At 37.8% G+C, this 26,375-nt stretch overlaps 1 protein-coding gene and 1 pseudogene across 2 annotated transcripts in view; one reads left to right on the forward strand and one right to left on the reverse strand.

Moving 5' to 3' along the window:
- Positions 1-26,375, reverse strand: part of CCDC91 (coiled-coil domain containing 91) — a 277,441-nt gene that overhangs the window by 209,225 nt on the left and 41,841 nt on the right. Inside the window, exons 2-3 of the mRNA XM_081083709.1 lie at positions 15,994-16,036; positions 13,763-13,841 (exon numbers count right to left, since the gene is read on the reverse strand). Of these exons, the coding sequence (XP_080939835.1) occupies positions 13,763-13,841; positions 15,994-16,023 (109 nt within the window). The 5' untranslated portion in view covers positions 16,024-16,036. The remainder of the gene's footprint in view (positions 1-13,762; positions 13,842-15,993; positions 16,037-26,375) is intronic.
- LOC308513953 (RNA N(6)-adenosine-methyltransferase METTL16-like) lies at positions 16,868-20,359 on the forward strand (annotated as a pseudogene). Its single transcript has 2 exons — positions 16,868-16,893; positions 19,511-20,359. The product of its transcript is annotated as an RNA N(6)-adenosine-methyltransferase METTL16-like (transcript).

Genomic DNA, 26,375 nt, shown 5'->3' on the forward strand with positions numbered 1-26,375 from the left:
AAACTTTCAATAGGATTAAGATTTAGTAAAAACTTAATTATTTATTCACAGTTCTAAAATATGTCCCCAAACATCTTCCTGTTCTAATTTCTATGTGCTTTAGGTAGTCTCTGTGTTGTTTATCCTGAAATTACTTGGCCATTTTAAATGTACAGTTATCTAAAATAATCCCTCTGAAGGTCCACCACAATGAGTTATCACCTCACACCTGTCAAAATGGTTATCATCAATAAACTATCAAACAAGTGTGGGCAAGGATGTGAAGAAAAGGGAACCCTCCTGCACTGCTGGTGAAATTTTAAATTAGTGCCACTGTGGAAAAAAAGTATGGAGATTCCTCAGAAAATTAAAAATAGAGCTACTATAAATCAAATAATTCCACCTCTGGGTACTTATTGAAGAAAACAAAATACTATATAGAAAACTTTTATGCACCCTATGTTCACTGCAGCATTACCAGTAATAGCCAAGATATGAAAGCAACCTAGATGTCCATCAATAAATAAATGGATAAAGATGATGTGGTGTGTGTATATATAGATATACACACATATGTATATATAGACAGATATAGATATAGAATATTACTTAGGAAGAAAAAAGAATACATTTTTATTGATTTAGAGAGGAAGAGGGAGAGATAGAAACATCAATGATGAGAGAGAACCACTGACTGGCTGCCTCCTGCACACCTCTGTGAGGTATTGAGCCCACTACCTGCACATGTGCCCTGACCAAGAATCAAATCATGACCTACTGGTTCACAGATTGACACTCAACCACTGAGCATACTGGCCGGGCTAAAACCTTGCCATTTGTGACAACATGGATGAACCTAGAGGGTTTAATGCTAAATGAAATCAGTCAGAGAAAGACAAATACCATATGATTTCACTTATATGTGAAATTTAAAAAACCAAATGAATGAATAAACAAAACAAAATCCTATATAATAAAACCCTGATATGCAAATTGACCAAACAGCAGAAAGACCGGTCGCTATGACATCAACTGACCACCAGGGGGCATATGCTCAATGCAGGAGCTGCCCCCTGGTGGTCAGTGTGCTCCCACAGGGAGAGTGCCACTCAGCAAGAGCTGGGCTCACAGGTGGCGAGCACAGCAGCAGTGGCAGGAGCCTCTCCCACCTCCACAGCAGAGCTAAGGATAGCTGACTGATGACTTAGCTGTGAGTGGACCTAAGCCATCAGACGGACATCCCCCGAGGGCTCCGGGACTGCACGAGAGCACAGGCCGGGCTGAGGGACCCCTCTGAGTGCACGAATCTTGTGCACCAGGCCTCTAGTAAATGCATAAACAAAACAGAAATAGACCTACAGATATAGCTTTTGGTTGCCAAAAGGGCAGGGGTTTGGGCCATGGAAATTTAAAATAAAAAAGGAATTCCATGACTCCAAACAGAGGCTGACCCTCTAGACTTCACAGATTCCAACACTAGGACTGAATTATAGAACAGTTTGTCAATTGATACTTCATACTAAACTCTTAAAGATAATGTGAGGATAGTGTATATGTTCATGAGATTCTTTCATGTTATGTGTAGTTACAGTTTGTTCATTTTCCTTGTGTATAGTGTTCTATTATATAAATATACCCCAAATATTAAACTTTCTACTTTTCATAGACATTTGGGTTACTTCTAGTTTGGAGTTATACATACAACATTGCAATAAACATTATTTATAGATTAACAATGTACTTATAAAATTACCATCATCTTCAATTGCAGCCAACATTGCCTTAGGTGTGATCATATAAATATAAACTCTGACATTATTTAGAGTTAGAGAAGATGTTTGCCCTATAATTATAATAGTAAAAACAGTAAGTGAGGGAGAAACCAAGATGGCGGCATAGGTAAACACCGGAAATTGCTGCCTCGCACAACCACTTCAAAAATACAACTAAAAGACAAAACAGACATCGTCCAGAACCACAGGAAGGCTGGCTGAGTGGAAATTCTACAACTAGAAGGAAAGAGAAAAGCATGCTGAGACTCAGAGGAGGTGCGGAAGTAAAGTGCAGAGATATGGAGGCGCACGTGGAAAGGGCTGGCAACTGAGGACACGGTTGTCTTTTTCAATCAGGAGGGAGTCTCAAGCTCCCAATGGTTCTGAACTCCAGTTCTGGGTAAGTCTCTGGGGACCCAGACTCATACGGGGATAAAATGGACTGTCTGGCATTGATCGGAACTCCAGAGCGGCTTTCTCTCAGAAGTGCTTGCAGCGAATACTGAGACACTGAGACCCGGGTCCTCTTAGGGTAGGACTGAGGATCAGCCATAGCTGTTTGCTCGGCCCTGTTGATTCCCTAAGACCCCGCCCCACCCAAGCTGTGCGCAGAGGCTTTTGCATATGAATGCCCTGGCCCTTTGCAATCTGAAAATTACCTACAAACTGCAGCTGGGTTGGAGAGACCCAGAACTTCCAAAAGAAGGCCCAAGACTCCACAGCAGCCTGCATTGCTTCACAGCTGGGTCTCATCTGGGCACCTCCAAACTCCAAACAAAGAAGAGGAATCTGCAAATCTCTCTGTACTTCCTGCTGGGTAGCCTCAGGCAGAGGCTAAATTAGCATCTCCTTACAGATCCAAAAGCCAGTGTACCCAGTGGTCAGAGTGGGACCATCCAGATTACAACTCCTCAGATCCACAAGGGACACAATCAGGGGGCAGACTCAGTGAGCACCAAAGCTCCATTGAAGCAAGTCTTGCCCCATAAGGGTGTCTCCAGCACAGAAGTTCTCCCACCATAACCACAGCTGATTTTCACAGCCAATTGGCCTGGAGGTCAATTCTTCCCAGTGATACCAACTACAATCAAGGCTTAACTACAACAAGACTGTGCACACAGCCCACAGAGGGATGTACCAAGAGTGTCCACCTCAAGTAATTGGGGAGGCTGAGCCACTGGGCCCTATAGGACACCTAGCACACAAAGCCACTCTACCAACACAGGGAAGCAGCCAAAATGTGGAGACAAAGAAACAGGACACAAATGACAGAAATGGAGGAAAACAAATTACTGGATATAGAGTTCAAAACCATGGTTATAAGGTTTTTCAAGAATTTTCTAGAAACCGCCAATAAATTTAGTGAGATCCTCCATAAATCTAGTGAGACCCTCGAGGATATGATAAAGGGCCAACTAGAAATTAAGCATACACTGACTGAAATAAAAAATATTATGCAGAGATCCAACAGAAGACTAGAGGATCGCAAGAATCAAGTCAACGATTTGAAATATGAAGAAGCAAAAAACGCCCAACTGGAAAAACAAAAAGAAAAAAGAATCCAAAAATATGAAGATAGTGTAAGGAGCCTCTGGGACAACTTCATGCGTACCAATATCTGAATTATCGGGGTGCCAGAAGAAAAGAGAGAGCAAGATATTGAAAACCTCTTTGAAGAAATAATGACAGGAAACTTCCCCTACCTGGTGAAAGAAATAGACTTACAAGTCCAGGAAGCATAGAGAACCCCAAACAAAAGGAATCCAAAGAGGATCACACCAAGACACATCATAATTAAAATGCCAAGAGCAAAAGATAAAGAGAGAATCTTAAAAGCAGCAAGAGAAAGACAGTTACCTACAAGGGAATACCCATACGACTGTCAGCTGATTTCTCAACAGAAACTTTGCAGGCCAGAAGGGAGTGGCAAGAAATATTCAAAGTGATGAATGCCAAGAACCTACAACCAAGATTACTTTATCCAGCAAAGCTATCATTCAGAAGTGAAGGTCAGATAAAGAGCTTGACAGATAAAGAAAAGCTAAAGGAGTTCATCACCACCAAACCAGGATTATATGAAATGCTGAAAGGTATCCTTTAAGAAGAGGAAGAAGAAGAAAAAGGTAAAGATACAAATTATGAACAACAAATACACATCTATCAACAAGTGAATCTAAAAATCAAGTGAATAAATAATCTGATGAACAGAATGAACTGGTGATTATAATAGAATCAGGGGCATAAAAGGGAGTGGACTGACTATTCTTGGGTGGGAAAGGGATGTGGGGGATGCGGGAAGAGACTGGACAATAATCGTGCACCTATGGATGAGGACAGTGGGGGGGGGGTGAGGGCGGAGGGTGGGGGGGGAACTGGGTGGAGGGGAGCTATGGGGGGAGAAAAGAGGATCAACTGTAATAATCTGAACAATAAAGATTTAATTAAAAAAAACTTTGGTACATCTACACAGTGGGATACTACGCTGCTGTAAAAAACAAAAAACTCTTAGGATTTGCAACAGCATGGATGAACATGGAGAGCATTATGCTAAGCAAAATAAGCCAGTAGGAGAAAGACAAATATCACATGATCTCATTCATTTGTGGATTTTAATGAACAACATAAACTGATAAAAAATAGAGCCAGAGACATAGAAGCATCGAACAGACTGTCAAACTTCAGAGGGAAGGCAGGGGAGAGTTGGAGGGAGGTGGGTAAGAGAGCAACCAAAGGACTTACATGCATGCATATAAGCATAACCAATGGACACAGACACTATGGGGGTGAGGGCATGTGTTGGGGGTGGGGGTGAGGGTGGTCGGGTAGAAGTCAATGGGGAAAAAAGGAGACATATGTAATATTTTAAACAATAAAGAATTTAAAAAGACTGTATCATAAAATACTGCAAAAAAATAAGTTTAAACCGTAACTGATAAATAAAATATTTTTTTAAAAAAACAAGTTTCTCTTCAGTATTATAATTCTTCACATTAATATTTGTGTTCTATATGTATAATTATGCTTTTAGAGCAAATGTAATATATTAGGTTAGGACTGTGACAGTTGGACCATGCAGTTAAAATCAGGTACCATTATTCACCTACTGGAAGCTATTCATATTAGACACTCATTAATGAAGATAGGAACTAAAATATATTACTGAGAATCAACGTAAAACCAATACTTACATATACACTAATAACTCACAGCTTTATAGAAGCTATCACCTTAACTTTAAAAAACTGGCTCCAGCTGAAACCGGTTTGGCTCTGTGGATAGAGCGTCGGCTTGCGGACTGAAGGGTCCCAGGTTCGATTCCGGTCAAGGGCATGTACCTGGGTTGCGGGCACATCCCCAGTAGGAGATGTGCAGGAGGCAGCTGATCGATGTTTCTCTCTCATCGATGTTTCTAACTCTCTATCTCTCTCCCTTCCTCTCTGTAAAAAATCAATAAAATATATTTAAAAAAAAACACAAAAAACTGGCTCCAAGTAAAACAAAGGTGAGTTAGTAACCTGGGAGTTAAAATAAAACAAACAAACAAAAAGACAAGGTAGCAAAAAGAAGCTATCTGCCATTCAAATAATTGGTGCAAAAATATTACAAAATTATTTCACTACAGTGGAAATCCACTTTAAGTCCTGGCAAAATGTCTAATATAGACACAAAATAGATGTGATGGAAAAATTTTAAACAGTATAGTATATGCTGCTTATTATAATACAGGTATGTAAATATGTAATGTCGCCTTAAATTTCTACCTCAAATATAGATTAAAGTAAAATTTAATTAATGTTAACTATTCCTATTTTTCAGATTAATCTGAAAAAAAAATAACAAGTTTTTCTCAAACAAAAAAATGTGGACTCAGGTTCTGAACTCTTGTAGATGTGTAACATAGATTCGACTGGAAAAACAGGGTTAGCAAGGAGAGTAATGGGATATTAATAAAATGACCGATTTGTTGTCCTAGGTTTTCCTGGCCAGGAGAACGGAGAATGGAAAAACTGAACCATGAAATCAAAAAGGCATCTGTTTTCCAGGTTTCTCTCTGCCAATGTCTTGAGAAAAATGTTTGAACTTTCCTGTTGGCTTTGTATGCAAATAGCTCCAGATGCAAAGTGAACCACATCTAAGTTATTTGATTCAACATCTGCTGGTCCAATTCCCATTATTCCTTCTAAAGGGTCGGCTTGTGACAGACAGTTTAGTTTGCCTTGTGTATAAGCCGTTTTGAATAAGCTAATTTGGATTAAAGTATCTATCTGGACCACTTCTTTTTCCCTTTGATGGTCAATGCATTCTAATGTGGTCTGTGTAGTGCTACAAGGAACTTAGAAACATATTGGAAAGGACAGTATTCAAGGTTTTGCCTCCCACCTCGCTTTCTAGACAATTTATATTTATACAGTTAAAAGTAAAAAGTGAACAATCATTTGCCTCTAAAACAGCACCACCCACATTGTACACGATGGTAACAGGACAAAACTTTCTGGCCTCATATTTTTTTCATGCAAAGATTTGAAGCTAAAGTTATTGATAAAAGTGCTTGCCAACATTAACAATAAATTTTGTGAAACATCCTGTAATTTATAATGATAATTTTCATATGGCATCACTGAAAATGGAATGAGGTCCACATCACATAGCACTTAGTGTCTGAAACACAGTGTACTTTAAAAACAGGATAATGAATGAATCTGTGAATAAATGAATAAATACTCTAAAATTAATTTAAATAAATCCCAAGAATTCAGAAACATTGGGTCTGCTGCAACCAGAAAAGAATCAAAAGCATACTGAAACTAAACTAAGACTAATTGTGTAATGCTCCTAGAATCTGGAAGGTCAAGTAATGATAAACTCCTTCCTTCCAGAGGGTATGGTAGGAAAGAGAACTTGTATTGGAAGGCAAAAGTGGAAAAAAAGGAAGAAATCATAACAGCTGTCTACCTATGTATGTCTACATTCTGTATATATTTGCATTTATATATACATACACATGTGTGTATCAGAAGATAGACATTCATTTTGAAGTTAGTTTCCTAAAAAGGATAGCTCTAACAGTCTTAGGAAAATTTATAATAAAAGATAGAAAATTATTTAAAAATGATGTAAAAAGAAATTTCTTAGCAAAAAAAAAAATCTTTCTTATAAAAAGTATAGTCCCATGAGGTCTCAACTCAAAAACTTACTGATATAAATGCTATGCAAAACCTGAAATAATTTTCCTTTAAAAAATGTTTAGAAAAATAAACAGAAAGAGAGGCAAAAGATATAGATACTAATATTATTGCTTTTAGACCCCAATACTTTGAATTAAACTTTAGTCTAACCTCTACTGTCTTATACTATTCCTAGGTGACACACAGTAGGACCAGGAAAGATACTAAACACACACACACACACACACACACACACACACACACACGGAAAAAGAAAAAAAACAACAACCAGGAAAACAGCTATTCTCTTTTATTTAGACTCTGTGACAACTCTTGTTAATAATTATTTCCAGTTCAGTTGTCTAAATTGGGAATGACCATGAAAGGTAACTGAGACCTAGAAAAAAATAGCTTCTTAGCCATCTTTGAGTAATTCTTTAAGCTTTCCAAATTATATTTCTTAAGTAACATTTAGGTTTGCCTTTCTCTAACTTGTGACTGAAAGACTACTTGCCTCCAAAGAATTTAAAATAATAAAAAAATTACTTTAAAGTAAATTTGTTTTATTAACAATAAAGAAAAACTATTGCCCTAACCGGTTTGGCTCAGTGGATAGAGCGTCGGCCTGCGGACTGAAGGGTCCCAGGTTTGATTCCAGTCAGGGGCATGTGCCTTGGTTGCAGGCACATCCCTAGTAGGAGGTGTGCAGGAGGCGGCTGATCGATGTTTCTCTCTCATCGATGTTTCTAGCTCTCTATCCCTCTCCCTTCCTCTCTGTAAAAAATCAATAAAATATACTTAAAAAATAAAAATAAAAAATAAAGAAAAACTACTGTGCATTGTTTATGAACAAGGCACAAAGCTAGGTACTTAGGATTCAAAAAGATTCAAAACATAGTCTTTGCCCTCTAAGGCATGTAGAAATGGGAGACATACTAATAACATGTCAGCTATGGGTTTGTCATAGGTGGCCTTTATTATTTTGAAGTGTCATTACTTTATTCTCACTTTACTGATAGTTTTTGTCATAAATGGGTGCTGGATTTTGTCAAACGCTTTTTTTGCATCTATTGATGTGATCATATTATTTTGTTGTTGTTAATCCTCAGCCTAGGGTATTTTTTCCATTGATATTTAGAAAGAGTGGAAGGGAGGGGGAGACAGAGAGAGAAACATCAGCTGAGAGAGAGACACACTGACTAGTTGCCTCCTGCATGTACCCCAACCAGGGCCAGGGATCGAGCCTGAGTACCCTTGACCACAATGGAATCCGTGACCCTTCAGTCAGTGGGCCTATGCTTTAACCACTAAGCAAAACTGGCCAGGGTTGACCATATGATATTTATCCTTCATTTTTCATGTGGTGCATCACATTAATTGATTTGAGGATATTGTAGCAACCTTGCATCCCAGAAATAAATCTCATTTGATCACAACGTATAATCTTTTTCAAGGGTTGTTGAATTTGGTTTCCTAATATTTTGAGAATTTTTTTTTCTTTTCAAAGAACCAGCTCATTGATCATTTGTATTGTTATTTAGACTCTATTTCACTTATTCTGCTCTAATTCTTATTATTTTCTTCCTTCTATTCTCTTTAGGCTTTGCTTGTTCTTTTTCTAGTTTCTTCAGGTATAAAGGTAAGATTATTTACTTGATATTTTCCTTGTTTCTTGAGGTAGGCCTACATTGCTACAAATTTCCCTCTTAAGACTGCTTTTGCTGTATACCACTGATTTAGGGTTGTGTTTTCATTTTCAATTGTTTCAAGGTATCTTTTAATTTCTTCATCGATCTCATGTTAACCCATCACTGTTTAGTGGCATGATATTAAATGTCCATGTGCTTGTGTGTTTCTCATTTTTTTTCTTGTAATTGATTTCTAGTGTCATACCGTTATGGTCAGAGAAGATGCTTGATATGATTTCAATCCTCTTAAATTTACTGAGACTTATTTTGTGGCATAACCTGTAGTATATCCTGAAAATGCTCCATGTGCACTTGAAAAGAATGTATATTCTGATACTTTGGGGTGAAATGCTTTGAAATATCAATTAAATCCATCTGGTCTACAGTGTGATTTGAGGCCACTGTTTCCTTGTTGATTTTGTCTGGAAGATCTATCCATTGATGCCAATGTGGTGATAAAAGTACCTTACTATGATTATATTACTGCCGATCTCTCCCATTATGTCCATTAATATTTGCTTTATATATTTAGGTGCTCCTATTATGAGTGCAGAAATGCTTACAAGGCTTACATCCTTTTGTTTGGAATGATCACACTATCATTATGTAATGACCTTCATTGTCTCTTATTACAGCCTTTGTATTAAAGTCCATTTTGTCTGATAGAAGTATTGCTACACCAGAATGTGTGTATGATTAGTGGTATGTATGTATGGTCATTTTTTATTACATATTTATGCACCCCACTTTTTTTCTTCTTAAAAAAAATCCCTTTAACATTTCCTGTAATACTGATTTGGTGGTGATAAATGCCATTACCATTTATTTATTTATTTGCTTACTTACTTACTATTTTGGTCTGGAAAGCTCTTTATTTCTCCTTCAATTTTAAATGATAGCCTTGTTGGGTAGAGTAATCTTGTTTGTAGGTCCTTGTTTTCACCACTTTGAATATTTCATGATAATTTCTTTTGGCCTGAAATGTTTCTTTTAAGAAATTAGCTGAGCCAAAACCGGTTTGGCTCAGTGGATAGAGCGTCGGCTTGCGGACTGAAAGGTCCCAGGTTCGATTCCGGTCAAGGGCATGTACCTGGGTTGCGGGCACCTCCCCAGTGGGAGATGTGCAGGAGGCAGCTGATCGATGTTTCTCTCTCATCGATGTTTCTAACTCTCTATCTCTCTCCCTTCCTCTCTGTAAAAAATCAATAAAAAAAAAATATATTTAAAAAAAAAAAAAAAAGAAATTAGCTGAAAGTCTTACTGGAACTCCCTTATAGTTAACTATTTTTCTCTTGTTCCTTTTAAGATCCTCACTTTGTCTTTAAACCACTGCCATTTTAGTTATGATGCATCTTGGTGTGGGCCTCTTTGGGTTTACTTGTTTGGGACTCTCTGCACTTCCTGGACATGTGTGTGTTTTTTTCCTTCACCAGGTTAGGGAAGTTTTCAGTCATTATTTCTTCAAATAATTCTTGATACCTTGCTCTCTCTCTTCTTTTTCTGGTATTCCTATTATGCTTGATATTGTCCCAGAGATCTCTTAAACAATCCTCATTATTTTAATTCTTTTAAAATTAGGTGCTTTTTTGCTTCCTTGTATTTCAATTTGCTGATTCAAGCCTCTGCTTCATCTAATCTGCTAATTCCTTCTAGTGTATGCTACACTTCAAATATTATAGTCTTCATTTCTGACTAGTTATTTTTTGTGGTTTCTATGTTCTTTTTATGCTGTTGAAGTTCTAAGTTCCTAGAGCATTCTTATAACTATTATTTTGAACCCTGTCTCTGGTAGATTGTCTCCATTTAGTTTAGTTCTTTTTCTGTGAATTTCTCCTGTTTTTTCATTTAGGACATATTTCTTTGTCCCCCATTTTGGCTAACTCTCTGTGTTTCTTCTGTATATTAAGTAGGCCTGTTATGACTCCTAGTCTTGGTAAGGTGGCCTTATGTAGTAGGTGTCCTGTAGGCTCAGTAGTGATGCAGTCTCCCTGATCACTTAAGCATAATGGTATCAAACTAGAAATCAATTACAAGAAAATATCCCTTTTGGGGGTTAGGTGAGCCCACCTATTATAGTTTAGTCTTGATTACTGTTGGCCCATCTGTGGTGGGGTTGACCCTTATGTTGCCTATGAGGATTGACCTTAAACAACCACAGTGTACAAGCTGCTGTGCAGGGAGGTTACCCCCAAACATGAAATTCTCCCTAGCAGGTTCTAATGTCTGCTGAGATCTCCCTTTGGTTGGGCCACTTGTGCAACTAATCAGGTCATGCTCTGATGAAGTCTCAAACCAGCCACTTGGTATGTTGATTCTCAGGTCTCTTGGGAGAGACTCCAGTGCAGGTCAATGTCAGATACTGCCCATGAGTGGCCCTGGGGTATACCTGTTAGGAGCCACAAAGCAATCCATGGATGTTGGCTGCCTATTTTGGGCCTGGGTGAGTGTGGGAAGGAATAAGATGTATAACAAGGCCAGTGTACACCATTAGTGAGCCTGAGGCAGATTAGCGAAAGGCCCAAGGCACCCCAAGATCTGGCTCCACCTGACAGCTGCCTATTTGACTCAGCCATTAACAATCCCACATCAGTACACAATTGGCATGAGGCAGGTTTGAGGTCACAAGTTAGGGGCAAGTATTGTTCACCAGGTTGATACAGATTCAAACTCAGTGAAAGTACTGTGTCTGTGCACACTCAGCAAAAACCTCAGAGTACACCAAGGCCAGCCACCACCCAACTTGGGCCTGTAGACCTTTGTGGTGGAGCGCGGTTTTGGGGAGTCATCAGGGTGAGGCCAATAGAGTTCATCAAGATAAAACAGATTAAGATTTGGCTGTGTGGAGGCAGGGCTCTGCACAGAAACAGTAACACTAGCTGGGGCATGCGGGATTAAAAAAATGACACTTGCCCCAGAATCACACACCTTGATTTCTTCCTGTGCATTTCTGTCACCCCCTGAATCTGCCTGGACCTACTTGAGAGCCTTCCAAAAATGACTACAGCAAGCCCATCTTGCTCGCAGCTAGTTGATTTCTCCACAGGACACAAGCTTGGCAAGGCAGGGATACAGGGAGTTTAGGAGGTTGGGGCCAGTGGATCTCCCCAGGCCAATACCATATGCAGTGGAGTGCTGATCCAGGAATAATGGCATCTGTAGGTGGTGTGGGAGAGAGACTCAGCATAAGGACAATGATGGCTATTTCTTCAGCTCTCTCCCCAAAGCCACACAACCAATCTCTCCTTGTAACACTCTAGTCTCCTCTGAGCTACTGTACCTTCACCAGAGTCCCAGATAAGTGCCCACAAAGGTAATTTGTGTGCTGGCCCTTTAAGAAGCTGCCTGGGTTCCTAGAACACTCCCATCTCTCCTTTTCGAACAGAATCCCCATTGGTTTTCACAGCCAGATGCTATGTGGGATCATCTTCCTGACTCTGGTGATCTGGGTAGGGGAGCCTGGCATGAAGTGGAGACTCCTCACTACTCAGTGGGGTGCTCTGCAGCTGAGACATCCCTCCAGATTCTCAACCACTGTACATGGGTGCAGGGCAAGCCCTTTTCATGTCCCTGTCCTTCTTATTAGTCTCGATGTGGCTTCTTCTGTATGCCCTTAGTTATAAGACTTGTTCATCTAGTCTTCAGTTGGTTATTCAGGTGGACTGTTCTATAATTTAGTAGTAATCTCAATTTGATGCTGGGAGGACATGAGTATAATTTCCACTTACTCTACCACCATCATGGATCCAATAGAATGATATTTGATGTTTTTTAAAAAACTTTTATTATTGATTTAAGAGAGAGGAAGGGAGATGGAAGGATAGATAGAAACAACAATGATGAGAGAGAATCATCAATTGGCTGTTTCCTGCATGCCCCCGACTGGGGATCAAGCCTAAAACCTGGCTTTTTGTGCCTTGGCCGGGAATCAAACCATGACCTTCTGGTTCATAGTCAATGCTCAATCACTGAACCCTACCAGCAAAGCTAGAATGATATTTTAAAAACACAAAGTAGTTCACCCATGCTCATAACAGAATTATTTAAATAGTCAAAGGAAGCAAGAGTCCATCAACAAGATGAATGGATAAAAAAATGTGTACTATACATATAGTATAGTATTATTCAAGCTTAAAAGGGGGGGGGGGATTCTGACACATGCAACAATACGAATGAACCTTGAGGACATTACGCTAAGTGACATAAATCAGCCACAAAAAGACAAATACTATATGATTCTATTTATATAAGATATGTAGGATAGTCATATTCACAGAGATAGAAAGTAGAATGGTAGCTGCCAGGGACTGAGAGAAAGAGAATATAAGTAGTTATTGTTTCATTACTATAGTTTCAGTTTTCCAAGATAAAACATTTCTACAGATTGGCTGAACAACAATGTGAGTATGTTAACAATAGTGAACTGTACACTTAAAATGGTTAATATGATAAATTTTACATTACATGTATTACACCACAATAAAAAGAAGTCTTTAATTAATGAACTAGATAACTTAAGAAAATTATTTGCACCTTACCTTCCTAAAACTAGGACAAATTAGGAAATGTAAGTAGTAATTTAATTTCATTTAATGCTCATGATATTATTTTTTTAATCATGTCTCAGGCCACCACTGCAGCAATTCATAATTTGTTATGAAAAAACCTAGATTAAGTCGGGTCATTCCAATTTCAGACCACAGAAGGCCAAGTGCAAAGGTAGAAAGAAGTTTCCAAAGAAAAGGCAAAAATCCTATATAATAAAACCCTAATATGCAAATCAACCGAATGGCAGAACGACCAGTCACTATGACGCACACTGACCACCAGGGAGCAGACGCTCAATGCAAGAGCTGCTCCCTGGTGGTCAGTGTGCTCCTTCAGGGGGAGCGCCACTCAGCCAGAAGCTGGGCTCATGGCTGACAAGCGCAGCGGCAATGGCAGGAGCCTCTCCCGCCTCCACAGTAGCGCTAAGGACCCCTCAAGGGATGTCCTATTGCTGGGGAGCGGGCCTAAGCCAGCAGTCGGACATCCCCCAAGGCGTCCCAGACTGCGAGAGAACACAGGCCAGACTGAGGGACTTTCCCCAATGCACAAATGTTGTGCCCCGGGCCTCTAGTATAAATAAGAAAAAAAATTCTGAGTTATTGTATACTAATACCTGTAGGAAAAGCAGCCCAAGGAATAGCAGGAGATGTAGTTTGGGTTTCACCGCTTCCACCATCAAAAATCTCTGCAGCCTAGAAAACAAAGGCAAAATTACTTTAGAATACCTGGAAAATAGAAGTACTATTTAAGCAATCAAGCTTCCTGGTTCTACAAGCATAGTCTCTGTAATGTACCACTCATCTTCAAATTCCCTCTGAACACTCAATTGCTTTTCAGTCTTTATTACTACCAGCCCCCAATACTCACTACCCCCAGTACTCATGTTCTATTATCTTTAAGCAAAAATTTTCCTTACTTACTCAAATATATCTCCTGGCAATAAATTTTTTATTTTATATATCCTTAATCACATTTCCACTTGTGAACTTCATATCTATGTACTTTAAACTAATTTACCACATTTATCATGTACATAAGAAAAACAGGTAATTTTTCTTTAAAAGTCTAGAAACCAAATCCTTTTCATTAACACAAGAGCTAATTAGAAATCCATCTAAAGAAATAGAATTCATCTATATTTTTTTAAATAATCTACCAGCTGGACATGCTTATTCAACATTTAGAGAAGTCCTAAAACTGGCATTTTAAATTAACAAGCCCTCCTATTAAACAGTTGTAAAACTATGGGACAATTAGTAAAATGTTAAGGTATGTGTAAGAGTACAGCATTTTCTGTTTTAAGTGTACAGGTCACAGTAAAATTATTACTGAAAAAAGAACCATAATGTCAGTTCAGATTCTTCATTGAGTTCTCAGCGAAAGAGAAGTCAACTAGGAAAATCTACCACAGGAGACACATGGTGTAGAATTACTACTCTCTACAAACTACGAAAAATGACCATGGTTTATATGACAGGGACAGAGACCTTCCATATTTCTACAACAGGATGTGGTAAGAAAGTACCCTAATAACCACAATTAAATTGGAATGGTTGGCTAAAATTGTACCTATATAATATTGAAAGTAATAGATCCATTGACTATAACAATGAAGTGTAAATTTTACTATAAGGAGCACCATCAAATCAATTTTTTTCTAATATAATAAATCAAGCATGGTCTAAAGGAGACTATACTAAATTTTAACTTTCAAATAACTGACAACTTCTAAACAATAAACTAATATTATATCTGAAACATATATTTTCCTTAAAATAGAATAAATTTTAACAAATTTTTAAATGTTTCATTTTGTAACATAAGTAAGATTCAATCACCTAACAAAACCCAAAATATTATAGAAAACATACAAATGTGCTAAACAAAAAAATACTTTTAGATGAAATAAGGAAAATAGGTATGTTCATATTCTAAATATTTTCATATTCTAAATATTTTCATATTGACAGAAAATGATCCTCATCTAAAAAAATTCATACCATTCTTACATAATATTCAGAACATTGAATATAGACTTAATATATTATATTTCCTGTTAATGTCATTAATTACATTCTCTATTTTTAACAATCTAATTCTACCAAATTCCAAACTAGGTGAAAGTCTTACTTAAAAAAAAGAAAAATCACAGAGCTCACTTGATGGTAGTTCCAGGACTTGAGCTCAGGCATCCTGCCTTTTAATCCAGAGATTTTCCTGCAAGACTATACTGGCTCCATAAAAATAACTGGGTTACAAAATATTTCAATAAAATGAACACTCACTGAAAAGGATTAAGGAAAAGACAGTGCTTCTTCAGCTAACAATTTCCACTTACAAAATACTAAGTCAAACCTGAGAGAATACTCAAACATAAACATACTAATTAGTTATATAAGCCACCAAAAGGCTATGTAGAAAATAGTCCAAATTAACTCATTACAGGTGTAAACATGCAAATATGTGACCGATCTTCAAGACTCATCTCTCATCTCACAAGTATTTCCTAACTGACATGTATCACAACAAAATCATCTGCTGACAATTTTTAAAACCCCTTCTCTAGTGTTTCTACTAGTAGCACTTAATTATCTTAATTTAAACCATTCCTATGGGCATGACCAAATGTTCAATAATAATAAATCAATTTAACTTTCAGAGGGTCTATGTTTTTATTTGCCTTGGTTTCATTTTTTATTCTAAAGTTACATTCAAAATGATCAAGAAAAAGATCATGAATGCCAATGATAAATAATACATTTTCAAAACAGTAAATACTCCACTGTAATCTCACAAAATTAAAACAATTACGTAAGCAAAATTAAGGTAAATAATAGCACATACCTCAAAACCACCAAAATCATCATCATCCATTGTTCAAGTGCACCTGAAAATAACAGAAGACATTGAAACAAGCCCACACACAGTCAATTATGTCAAAACACTCTCTGACTTAAAGGTATATACAGTTTGATTTGTAAATTAAGACTATTTTATTTGGGTTAAAAAAAAAACTTCTTTAACTATGTGTGCATGCATTTTTAACTTAAAAAGACTAGACCTTTTTTTTGCAAAATTAGTCTTTCTGGCAAAATTAGTAATTTCTGTGACTTTTTCAGCAACCATGTATTTTGCCATTTTACATTGAGATGCCAGGAGTGGAAAAATATTCTTTTACATTTTAATTTGCTTTTCCCAAATTGGCGCTAGGACTCAATTCAATAATGCTTCCTGCTTTTTGCATCTATTCCTCAGTTGTCTGGCAACATCAGCACAAACTCCAGCTAAGAACAGGACTGTGGTGAATTTTTGGAAATCTGTCCCCCACCACAAAGGTTCTTCCCTTGGTTTCATGGCCGAGGTTGATTTAGATTTTCAAAATTGATCAGCATTTTTGAGCTGTGGCCACAACTTCTGGAGCATTTTGATATGTGTATTTTTAGCTGAAACTGCTTTGCACTTTTGGAAAAATGTGGAGCAAGTTACTAGGCTGATCAAGATAAATCAAGTCATGTATTCATGGGAGACCAGGGAAGAGAAAAACACAAGGGAATATTCAGAATTCCACTCTCCTTTATCCTTAAGGAATGTAAGAGGACAATCAGTAGGATAACACATTTTATTTTATCTTAAGTGTATATAAGTAAAAACAGAAGGAGAAAACATGAGTACTTGGACTTTAAAAAAAGAAATAAAAGAAGCTTTTATCTAACAAATCATGAAAGAACTAAAAGTTCTAGAAAGGTAAAACAAGTAATAGGTGGTATACATTAAAATGAAAAAACAAATTTACATTAAATTGTGAATCAGTAGCTGCAAGTGATACTCTGGCCAACGATAACGTGTTTCCTTTTCTATATTTCAAAAGTGAACATATCCACATATATGTATACACATTTAACAGCTGATAGCTCAATTGATGTTTCTTTCTTTACAGATTTAACACCTTGAAATTAATAATTATTCAAAGTGTGTATACATTTTTGGAACATTCTAGTTTCGTTGAGTCAATAAGACAAGATGGACTTATTACAAAAAAATATATTCTCCAATTATTAAAAAAATAGCTAAAACTAAGCAATAATTAATTCTAAATGCATTTTCTAAGATATTTTGCTCTGAGTGATGAGGCTGTTGACTATATAAACATGGTTATCTATATCTATGCTTTGACTTCTAACTGAAATATTAATATTAATGCATTCAAAAATAAAATACAGTAAAAAATAAACAGTAAAAAAATCTCAAGGATTGTTTTGTTTTAATAAGCAAAAAAAAATTATTTTCATAGAAACTCAGAGGTAATGGCACTAAAAAAATGTATGTAGACAAAAATACATTATATAAAGAAAGAACATTAAATTAACCAAAATATGATACCAGTATTGTCACCATTACCCACATTTTAACAACCTGATGAAAATATTTTTAAAGATGTACTTTTCCAAAAATCAAAGCTAAGAAAGTCATCCACATACTGCACTTAAAAAATATAAACCAGACTTTCAAAACTTTTGATGGTGGTTAGTTTGCAATGGAATTCACATTAATTTTGTGTTGCAAGCGAATAGAAATCTGTATGTGATTACATTTTTTCATGAAGAAATTATGAAAGTGGAGCGATATGGATACAGAGAATTAACCAAGTCAAACTATAAACACCAAGTTTGTCTTTTCCACATGTATCCCACAAGTCTCAGGAGACAATTAAAAAATATTTTTAGCATCTATGAACACTGTACCCAAATAATATGGTTTCAAAAGAATGGAATTTTTAGAGTAATGCTTCTATGTGTTTTCATAAGTCATATCCCAATAAATTATTTGTAAGATGCCAGAAAATTTAAAAACAAAAACAAATACCTATGCCTAACAATCATTTCAGCTTCGTTTGCCTGTGGTAATGAACCAAATACCATCAGTTTCCTAAGTACTGATTTAGCTCTATGAAAGAACATATTAGTGACCACTGATGTTCCATACCTCAGCAACTTCTACATGTTAAAATGCAGATGATATTCTTCCTCTACTTTGTTCTCAAAGAAATATTAATACACTTTAAAAGGCAAATGGGTCATGAGTTTCTTAAAAATACAGTACCGGAAAAATAAACATTATTTTAAAGCAATAACCTTTCTCTGAATAATTTCGTTTCAAACCCTAAAATAGTTTCCTGCAGAATATTTAAAAGATCAGGCGGAAAAAAAATTACAGCACTGATTTGTAAAAATCAATTTTACAAAATACACACACACAAGCTTAGTTTTTAAATGGAAAATTACAAGTATGGACTTCTTTATGAATTTAGTATCTCTAATACATTAAAACATTATTTTATCTAAAGTGCATTTATAAACTTTTTGGAATATTTCTAGGCACTTAACATTATATCTCATTACTCTATAAATATAATATAGCAATACCAAATATATATGTCATCTAAATTATAGAATCATGAGCCTGATTAAAAATTGATAGATCATGTAGTTCTTTCTTCTCTATCTAGGAAATATGAGATATTATATTTTGTTATGATTAGGTATCTACATTGAAAGATTTCATAATATCCAAGTTTAATAACTATCATACTTCTTTATATCTGAACTTAATCTCTTTGCTGCACTGTTGTATTAATTCCTTCTTTTACTATTCTCAGTATTTAATACATTGCTAATATTTTGCAAGAACAAGATATATACAACACTTAATGTAACAAATTTTTATTGGGCAAATCTGAAGAACACTCAAGGCCCTCAAGCAGTTATGGTCAGGTGTCAGGGGAAGGGCAGAGTGTAAGAAAAGTATGCAAACGCAAATAATATGAGATATAAAAGAGCCATAAAAAAGAAGAAAATATGTCCAAGGTGGAAGGATATATTTTCCTAAGGTGATATATCTAATTGGAGCATCATTAAATGCTTCAGGTGGGAACATTTGAGATCTATTTCAATAGACCTAATGGAAAATTTTAAATGGCACATTAAGAACATACAATTTATTCAAGTCTCTTGTCAAAAGTCTTTTCTTAAAATATAGCAAAGAATAGTTTCTGATTGTTTGCTTCCTCATAACACAGGGTCAAAGAGAATGGGCAATAAGAAAACTGCAAAATTTGAAAGTAACTACAAGGAAGTTGAATCTTAAACTACCAGTGAGAAAATGAGAATCACATCTATATTATAGAATCCACAAAAAGCTCCAGAATGGGGGCACTGAAAGCTGGGTAATGGTGAGATTCAAAATAACAGTCGCAGACAAATCCAAGATTCCCTCTCAGAGTCTGTCCAACTAGGAACTTACAGCTCCTCATCCCTGCAAAAGATTAAACATGTATTCCCTGGACTGGAAGATACTGAGACAGGTATTTTCTTGCAACAGAAGTAGATGACATGTGCTTCAACTATGCAAAGAAAAATGTGGAACAGAATAACTTATCTGATCTTATAAAAGCTGTAAAAGTACCATAGAAGATGCTTCTGATGGATGCTCTTAAAGAAGAATATGAGACAACCTACGACTTTTGCCTGTGCGATCCTCCTCTTGCCAATCAGATGGAAGCCCAGGGAGTAAACTCTTGAAATCCTTGAAGACCTCCATCTAGTTCGGTAAATATAGGAAGTATCACGGAGATCATGGCAGAGGAGGCGAATTAGAGTTTGTTAAAAGGATCATCCATGACAATATACAACTTAAAAAAAGACTGTGGTGGTATAGCTATAGGCTGGGAAAGAAATGCAGCCTTGCTCCCCTGAAGGAAAAACTTCAAATACAAGGGGTTCCTAAAGTCACCTACACTAAATGCTGTCAAGGTCGGACGATGAGATGGGCCTTAGCTTGGAGGTTTTATGATGTAACAGTACCATCACCAACAAGTAAGCGAAGAAAATCAGAGAAGCCAAGGAAACCCATCACATTCGTAGTGCTGGAGTCTGTGATGGAAGAATTATTCCTCAAACCATCACTTTTGGGCTCTGAGGCCGTGGGAGAAGGCAAAGTAGTTGTGACGACATGGATTGAAAAAATTCTCACTTGTCTAAAGGTCCAGCATAAATGAGTTCTGTACGGAAAAGTGGAAGTTAGCCTTTTCCTAACAGCCACAGAAAACTCCTGGTTTCATTTCAGGAGAAACAAAAGAGAACAAGTGAGACAATTGAGAGAAGTTCCTGAAGACATCATCCAAGCCTTGGAAGAAAAAAAATTCACCCCCTAAGAATCTGGCAGTAGCCAAGATTTGGCCAAGGGTCCCCAGGTGTCCTGTGTGACCCTGCTCTACAGGAAGGCAAGTCAGCCACTGTTGAGGGCCATGGCCCAATCCAGGATTCGCTTTCCCAGGAAGGAAACCCAGAACCCATCTATATAATAAAAACCTAAGCGACTGTTATGGCAGAACAACCAGAACAACCCATCACTTTGATGGGCACTGACCACTAGGGGGCAGACACTCAACGCAGGAGCTTCCCCCTGGTGGTCAGTGTGCTCCCACAGGGGGAGCGCTGCTCAGCCAGAAGCCAGGTTCACCACTGGCGAGCACAGCGGCAATGGCAAGAGCCTCTACTGCCTCCACAGCAACGCTAAGCAGAGCAGCAAGCAGAGCAGAGCAGCAAGGAGCAGCGAGCAGGCAGGCGGTAAGGAGTGGTAAATAGTAGCACTATCTACAATAGCTAAGATTTGGAAACAGCCTAAGTGCCCATCAGCACACGGATGGATTAAAAAACTGTGGTACATCTACACAATGGACTACGCTGCTGTAAAAAAGAAGGAACTCTTATCATTTACAACAGCATGGATGGACATGGAGAGCATTATGCTAAGCGAAATAAGCCAGTTGGAGAAAGATAAATATCACATGACCTCACTCATATGTGGAATATAGTGAACAACATAAACCGATGAACAAAAATAGATCCAGAGACAGAGAAGCATCCAACTGTCAATAATATTTTAATATCTATGTATGAGCTGGGGAGGGGAGTACTTGAAATATTAGGGGAAGTACTCTGTAAAGTATATGATTATCTAACCACTATGTTGTGCACCTGAAACTAATACAGAATAATACTGAATGTGAACTATAATGGGGAAAAAAGATGGAAAATTATGTTATATGTTTTCATCATCATCATCATAATAATAAAAGAAATTAAAATATCTGCATAAAAAAGGGGGTTGTGGTGCCTATCAAAGTTTTGGGCTTTGGGGAGTGTTTAATAAATGCTTGAGTGGATATATTTGCCACTTTAATAAAGGAGTCAGATCATTAAAAGTCAAAAAAGAAAAAATGATAACTGCAGAAATGAAAAACTGCAGGGTGAAAAATAAAGCTGAAGAAATTTCATTTAAAAAGAAGTATAAAAGAAAAAAATAGAAAATCAGAGTAAAAGCCTAACAAATGTACAAGATCCAGTCCAGAATATGCAATATCTAATTATTAAGAATTCTAGAAAGACAGAACAGAGAAAACAAATGGGAAGAAATCATCAACAAAATAATTCAAAGAAACTTTTCAAACACCAAAGGATATGATTTTCAGATGTAATAGTCCCATAAGTGTCCAAGAAAACAGAAGAAAAAAACACATTATGGCACACTAGGGACAAAAGAAACATCCTACAAACTTCTAGGAAGATAAAATAAGTTTAAAGGATAAAATATATATGGCAATAGATTTCACAACATTACTGGAAGGCGAAATGCAAAGGAGAAATGCTTTTAAAATTGTGAGGGGAAATTATTTACAGCACAGAATTAGATAATCAGCCAAACCTACAAATAATTCAATGAAAAATAAAACCATAATCATATCTGTAAAGTCTCAAAATATTATTTCCCAAATACACTTTCTTAAAAAGCTATGGAGTAACCCAAAGGAATAAGACAAGAAGACATGGGATTAGGAAAGAGATCCAATTGAAGTGGGGGGAAAAGAGGGAAGGGGGAGGATTCTTCCAAAATAATGGTGAAGTGAGCTCCCAAGATAAAATCTATGTAACAAGAATCATGAGCAACCAGTCTGCGCTGGAACGTATCAGGAAGCTCCTGGGAGATATATTCAAGCAAATGAAATTGATAGACTTTCTCATGTGTTTTACCATCATGAGGGTAATTTTAAATAACTTAGGCTTGAATTCGTGATTACAAAATTAACCAAATGAAAACAAGAGAAAATACTATGATAGACAGAAAAAGCACACATTATATATTGTATTTCTCAGCTGTGAGTAGTATTTAAATAGCCATAATAATGTAAACAATAAATAACTAATTGTACCACAATTATAACCATTTGGGGAAGGTAAGACAACAATGAAGTATGTAATATGAGATACAGGAGGTGGTGTATAGTCTGATCTTCCACATTTGCAAGCTGAGAGGTATGAAAAAGAAACATCAATAAGTAGCATAATTTCACTCATTTGTGGAATATAATAAACAACATAAACTGATGAATAAAAACAGATCCAGAGATAGAGAAGTATCAATCAGACCGTCAAACCTCAGAGGGAAGGTAGAGGAGGGTGGGGATAAGGAAGAGAGATCAACCAAAGGACTTGTATGCATGCATATAAGCCTAACCAATGGACACAGACACCAGGGGGGTGAGGGCATGAGTGGGGGTGGGGGGGGGAATGGGGAGATAAGGACACATATGTAATACCTTAATCAATAAAGAAATTTTTTTTAATTTAAAAAAATAAAAACTGTGGTACATCTACACAATATAATACTATGCTGCTATAAAAAAGAATAAATTCTTACCATTTACAACAGCATGGATGGAACTGGAGAGCATTATGCTAAGCAAAATAAGCCAGTTGGAGAAAAATAAATATCACATGATCTCACTCATTTGTGTAATATAATAAACAACATAAACTGAGGAACCAAAATAGAACCAGAGTCATAGAAGCATCAAACAGACTATCCAACCTATGAGAGAAGGAGGGGATAAGAGATCAACCAAAGGACTTATATGCATGCCTATGAGCAAAACCAATGGACACAAAAGGGTGGGGATGGTGAGAGGGAGGGGGAGAGTACGTGCTGGGGGGTAGGGTTGGCCAGGGAGAGGTCAATGGGGGAAAGAGGAGACTTATGTAATACTTTAAACAATAAAAAATTTAAATTTTAAAAAAGACATAAAAGAACATAAGATTGAAGAAATACTAGAGTCCGTTTCTCTATTTACTTCCTTCCAAAAGAAAAATAATAATAATAATAATAACAACAACAACAAGATCAAGACATCCATAGGTTGTCTTTTGGGTGAGATTAATATATAGAAGTCAGCATGCACGCACAGTACAAGCTCTTTGGATTCCTCACTGGGAACTTTGTGCCCACAAACAATATATTATACCGCTAGTCCATCTCCCACAAGAGAAGCTCACTAGAGAAAAACTTCATTTTCTTAGAATGGAGACATGTTTTAGCCTGTGACCGGATGGGTAAATTTAATTCAGAAGAGAACTTGTGGGAGACTTCTTTTCAGCCTCAATCCAAGCCACATTTACATTAAACTTTTAACAATAGAGCCACTTTCCTGCTTTCTATGACTCTTGATTCTGTATCTCAATTGACAACCGATAATAGCTCCCCACAAGATCCACCAACACTATCCAATTATCTGTCTTCAGCTAGGAACTATCAGAGAATTCACTATAAAATTCACGTTTCCCATTTTCAACTAGATTCACAGTGCTGCCTACCACACATCTACTTTTTCTCTAAAATCTCTTTCTTTCATCCTACAAAAACTATTTCAAAGATTCTCAACTATCCCCAGACTTCCAACCTTACTGTTGTTTTCAGTAATCGATGTGTATTACCAAGAGTCTTGCTAAACTGAGAAAACAGAAGGCATTTTAAGAGAATTCCAATAACATCTTACTACCAAAATTATAGTAACCAGCATCTGTACCCAGCTATTCCACTTTATTCCACTTACAAAGAAACAGGGATCCCTTCACCTACTTAAAGCTAATTCCTCCATCTGTACTCTCAGAGACTTGGCTCTCTGATTTGTTCCCTCTCGTAAATATTCAACTTCTCCCACTTATTTGGTTCCTGCCTGTTAACAATGAAACACGCTCCAGGTCCTACACCTTTAAAAATGAAACAAAACAAAAACAAAAGCAAAACTGTCCTCCACTTCACATTCTTCTCCAACCACAACCCTCTCCTTTTCACAACTCAACATCATAAATGTTCTATTCTTACAGCCCATGCCTGCAACCAATTACCTCCTTTTCACTAAATGCAAAAAGACAATTTCAATTCCTTGTCTTATTTGAACACTAACAGCATTTGACCAGTCTTTCCTTCTCAAAACATTCACCCCTGTGGTTTGCAAGACAACCATAGTTTTTCCCCTTTCTGCCTACTTTTCTGACTGCTTCTTTACAATCTCCCTTGCAGGTTCTTCTACCTACTCTTTAAATTTTGGCATCCCTAAGCGCTTCAACCTAGCCCTTCTTTTTATCTCACTTCAAATACACTCACTGGACTACCTCATTCACTCCTTTGGATTCATTTAAAATATACACTAAGGAATCTCTAGTTCAGATCCATCTCTTGAGCTCCAGATCCATATACCCAACAGGGAAATGAATACTTTCTATTTAAAACTAACAGGCGCCTCAAATTCAATACAACCAAAAATGAATTCAAGATATCTCCCATGAGCCTCAAATTTACTCTTCCTCCAGGATTCCTAAGCTCAGCCATTGGTGCTACCATCTACAACACAGTTTGGCAAAGACAAAAACCTGGAGTCATCATTTTCTCCTCCTACTCCCTCTCACTCCATATATTTTATCACTAAATCCTGTGTCTTAAATTCTTCTAGACACCATCTATTCCACTCAATGCATAATACCTTCACCCTATTAAGGCTACCATTATGTTTCACCTGGTTTATTTATAGAATCGGTCTCCAAAATAGTTTTGTTTCCAGTTTGCTCCTTTCTACTCCACTCTCCACTGTGCTACCCAAGTGATCCCTTCTAAATACTCATCTAGTTAAAACCTTTCATTGGCTCCTCATCATCTTAAGGATTAAGTCAAAATTCTAAACATGAATTTATGAACCTTTCTTACATAACTGTTGCTACCATCCTCATCTTTAGCACACCCATATCTTGCAGTCATATAAGAATTTGCATCTAAAACATGTGACTGTGGCAAAAGCACCACATCTCCATTGACTACAGTGTCCTCATATATAAGATGAAGAGGTTGATTAGATGACTTTTAAGATATCTATATATATATAAAACCCTAGTATGCTAATAGACCAAACAAGTGAAACAACGAACAACCAGTTGCGATGATGTGTGCTGACCACCAGGGAGTGCGTGCGAAACATGGCGGGCATCAGCAGAAGGTGGCAGAATATGGAACATGGCAGGCACCCACCGTGACGGAGATAGTGGAGCAGGTGAGCCAGGGTGCCAGACCAAGGCAGGGCGCCAGTCGCTGTCATCGGGGCAAGCCTCTGGTGGTTACTACAAATTCTTTGCTTTTCACGCCACAGTCCCACCCGGACTTCACACCAGCTGCTGGCACTCGAGCAACCTCTCACACCCACTGCCGGCACCCGGCACCGGCCCAGGTCCCAATTGCTCAGCGTTCTCAGCAGGTGCGAGCGGTGGCTGCCGGCCCTGATCTCACCTCAGGGCTTATCCACCTCCCCCTGCTCCTGAGGGACGATCGGGTCCAGCAGCTGCCTCTCGCACCCACTGCCAGCAACGGCCCCATTCGCACCTGCTGCTGCCACCAGAACCACCATTTACACCCACAGCTGGTGCTGGACCCGCTGCTCACACTCGCTGCTAGCGTCCAGCGCTGGTCCCAATCACTTGGCGCTGGCAGTGGGTGTGAGTGGCAGCTGCTGGCCCTGATCACTGCTCAGGGCTTCTCCACCTCCTCCTGTTCCTGAGGGGTGATCAGGGCAGCAGTTGCCACTCACACCTGCTGCTGACACCAGCCCCAATTGATCCGTACTGTCAGCGGGTACAAGTGGGGCCAGCGCCATCAGTGTGTGGGAGCGATGCCGGGGGAGCGGGATTGCCAGCAGACAGGGACCGGGGGGGCCGGGGCGGGAAGGACCGGGTACGGATGCAGAGGATGGCCCGAGACCCGCCCCTGTGCCCACCTGCAGCCCCGTGGCCCACAGTTACTTTCAAGATGTACGAATTGTGCACTGGGCCCCTAGTTACATGATAATA

Source organism: Myotis nattereri (assembly GCF_964212035.1).
Source record: "Myotis nattereri genome assembly, chromosome: 2".
Classification (NCBI taxonomy): Eukaryota; Metazoa; Chordata; class Mammalia; order Chiroptera; family Vespertilionidae; genus Myotis; species Myotis nattereri.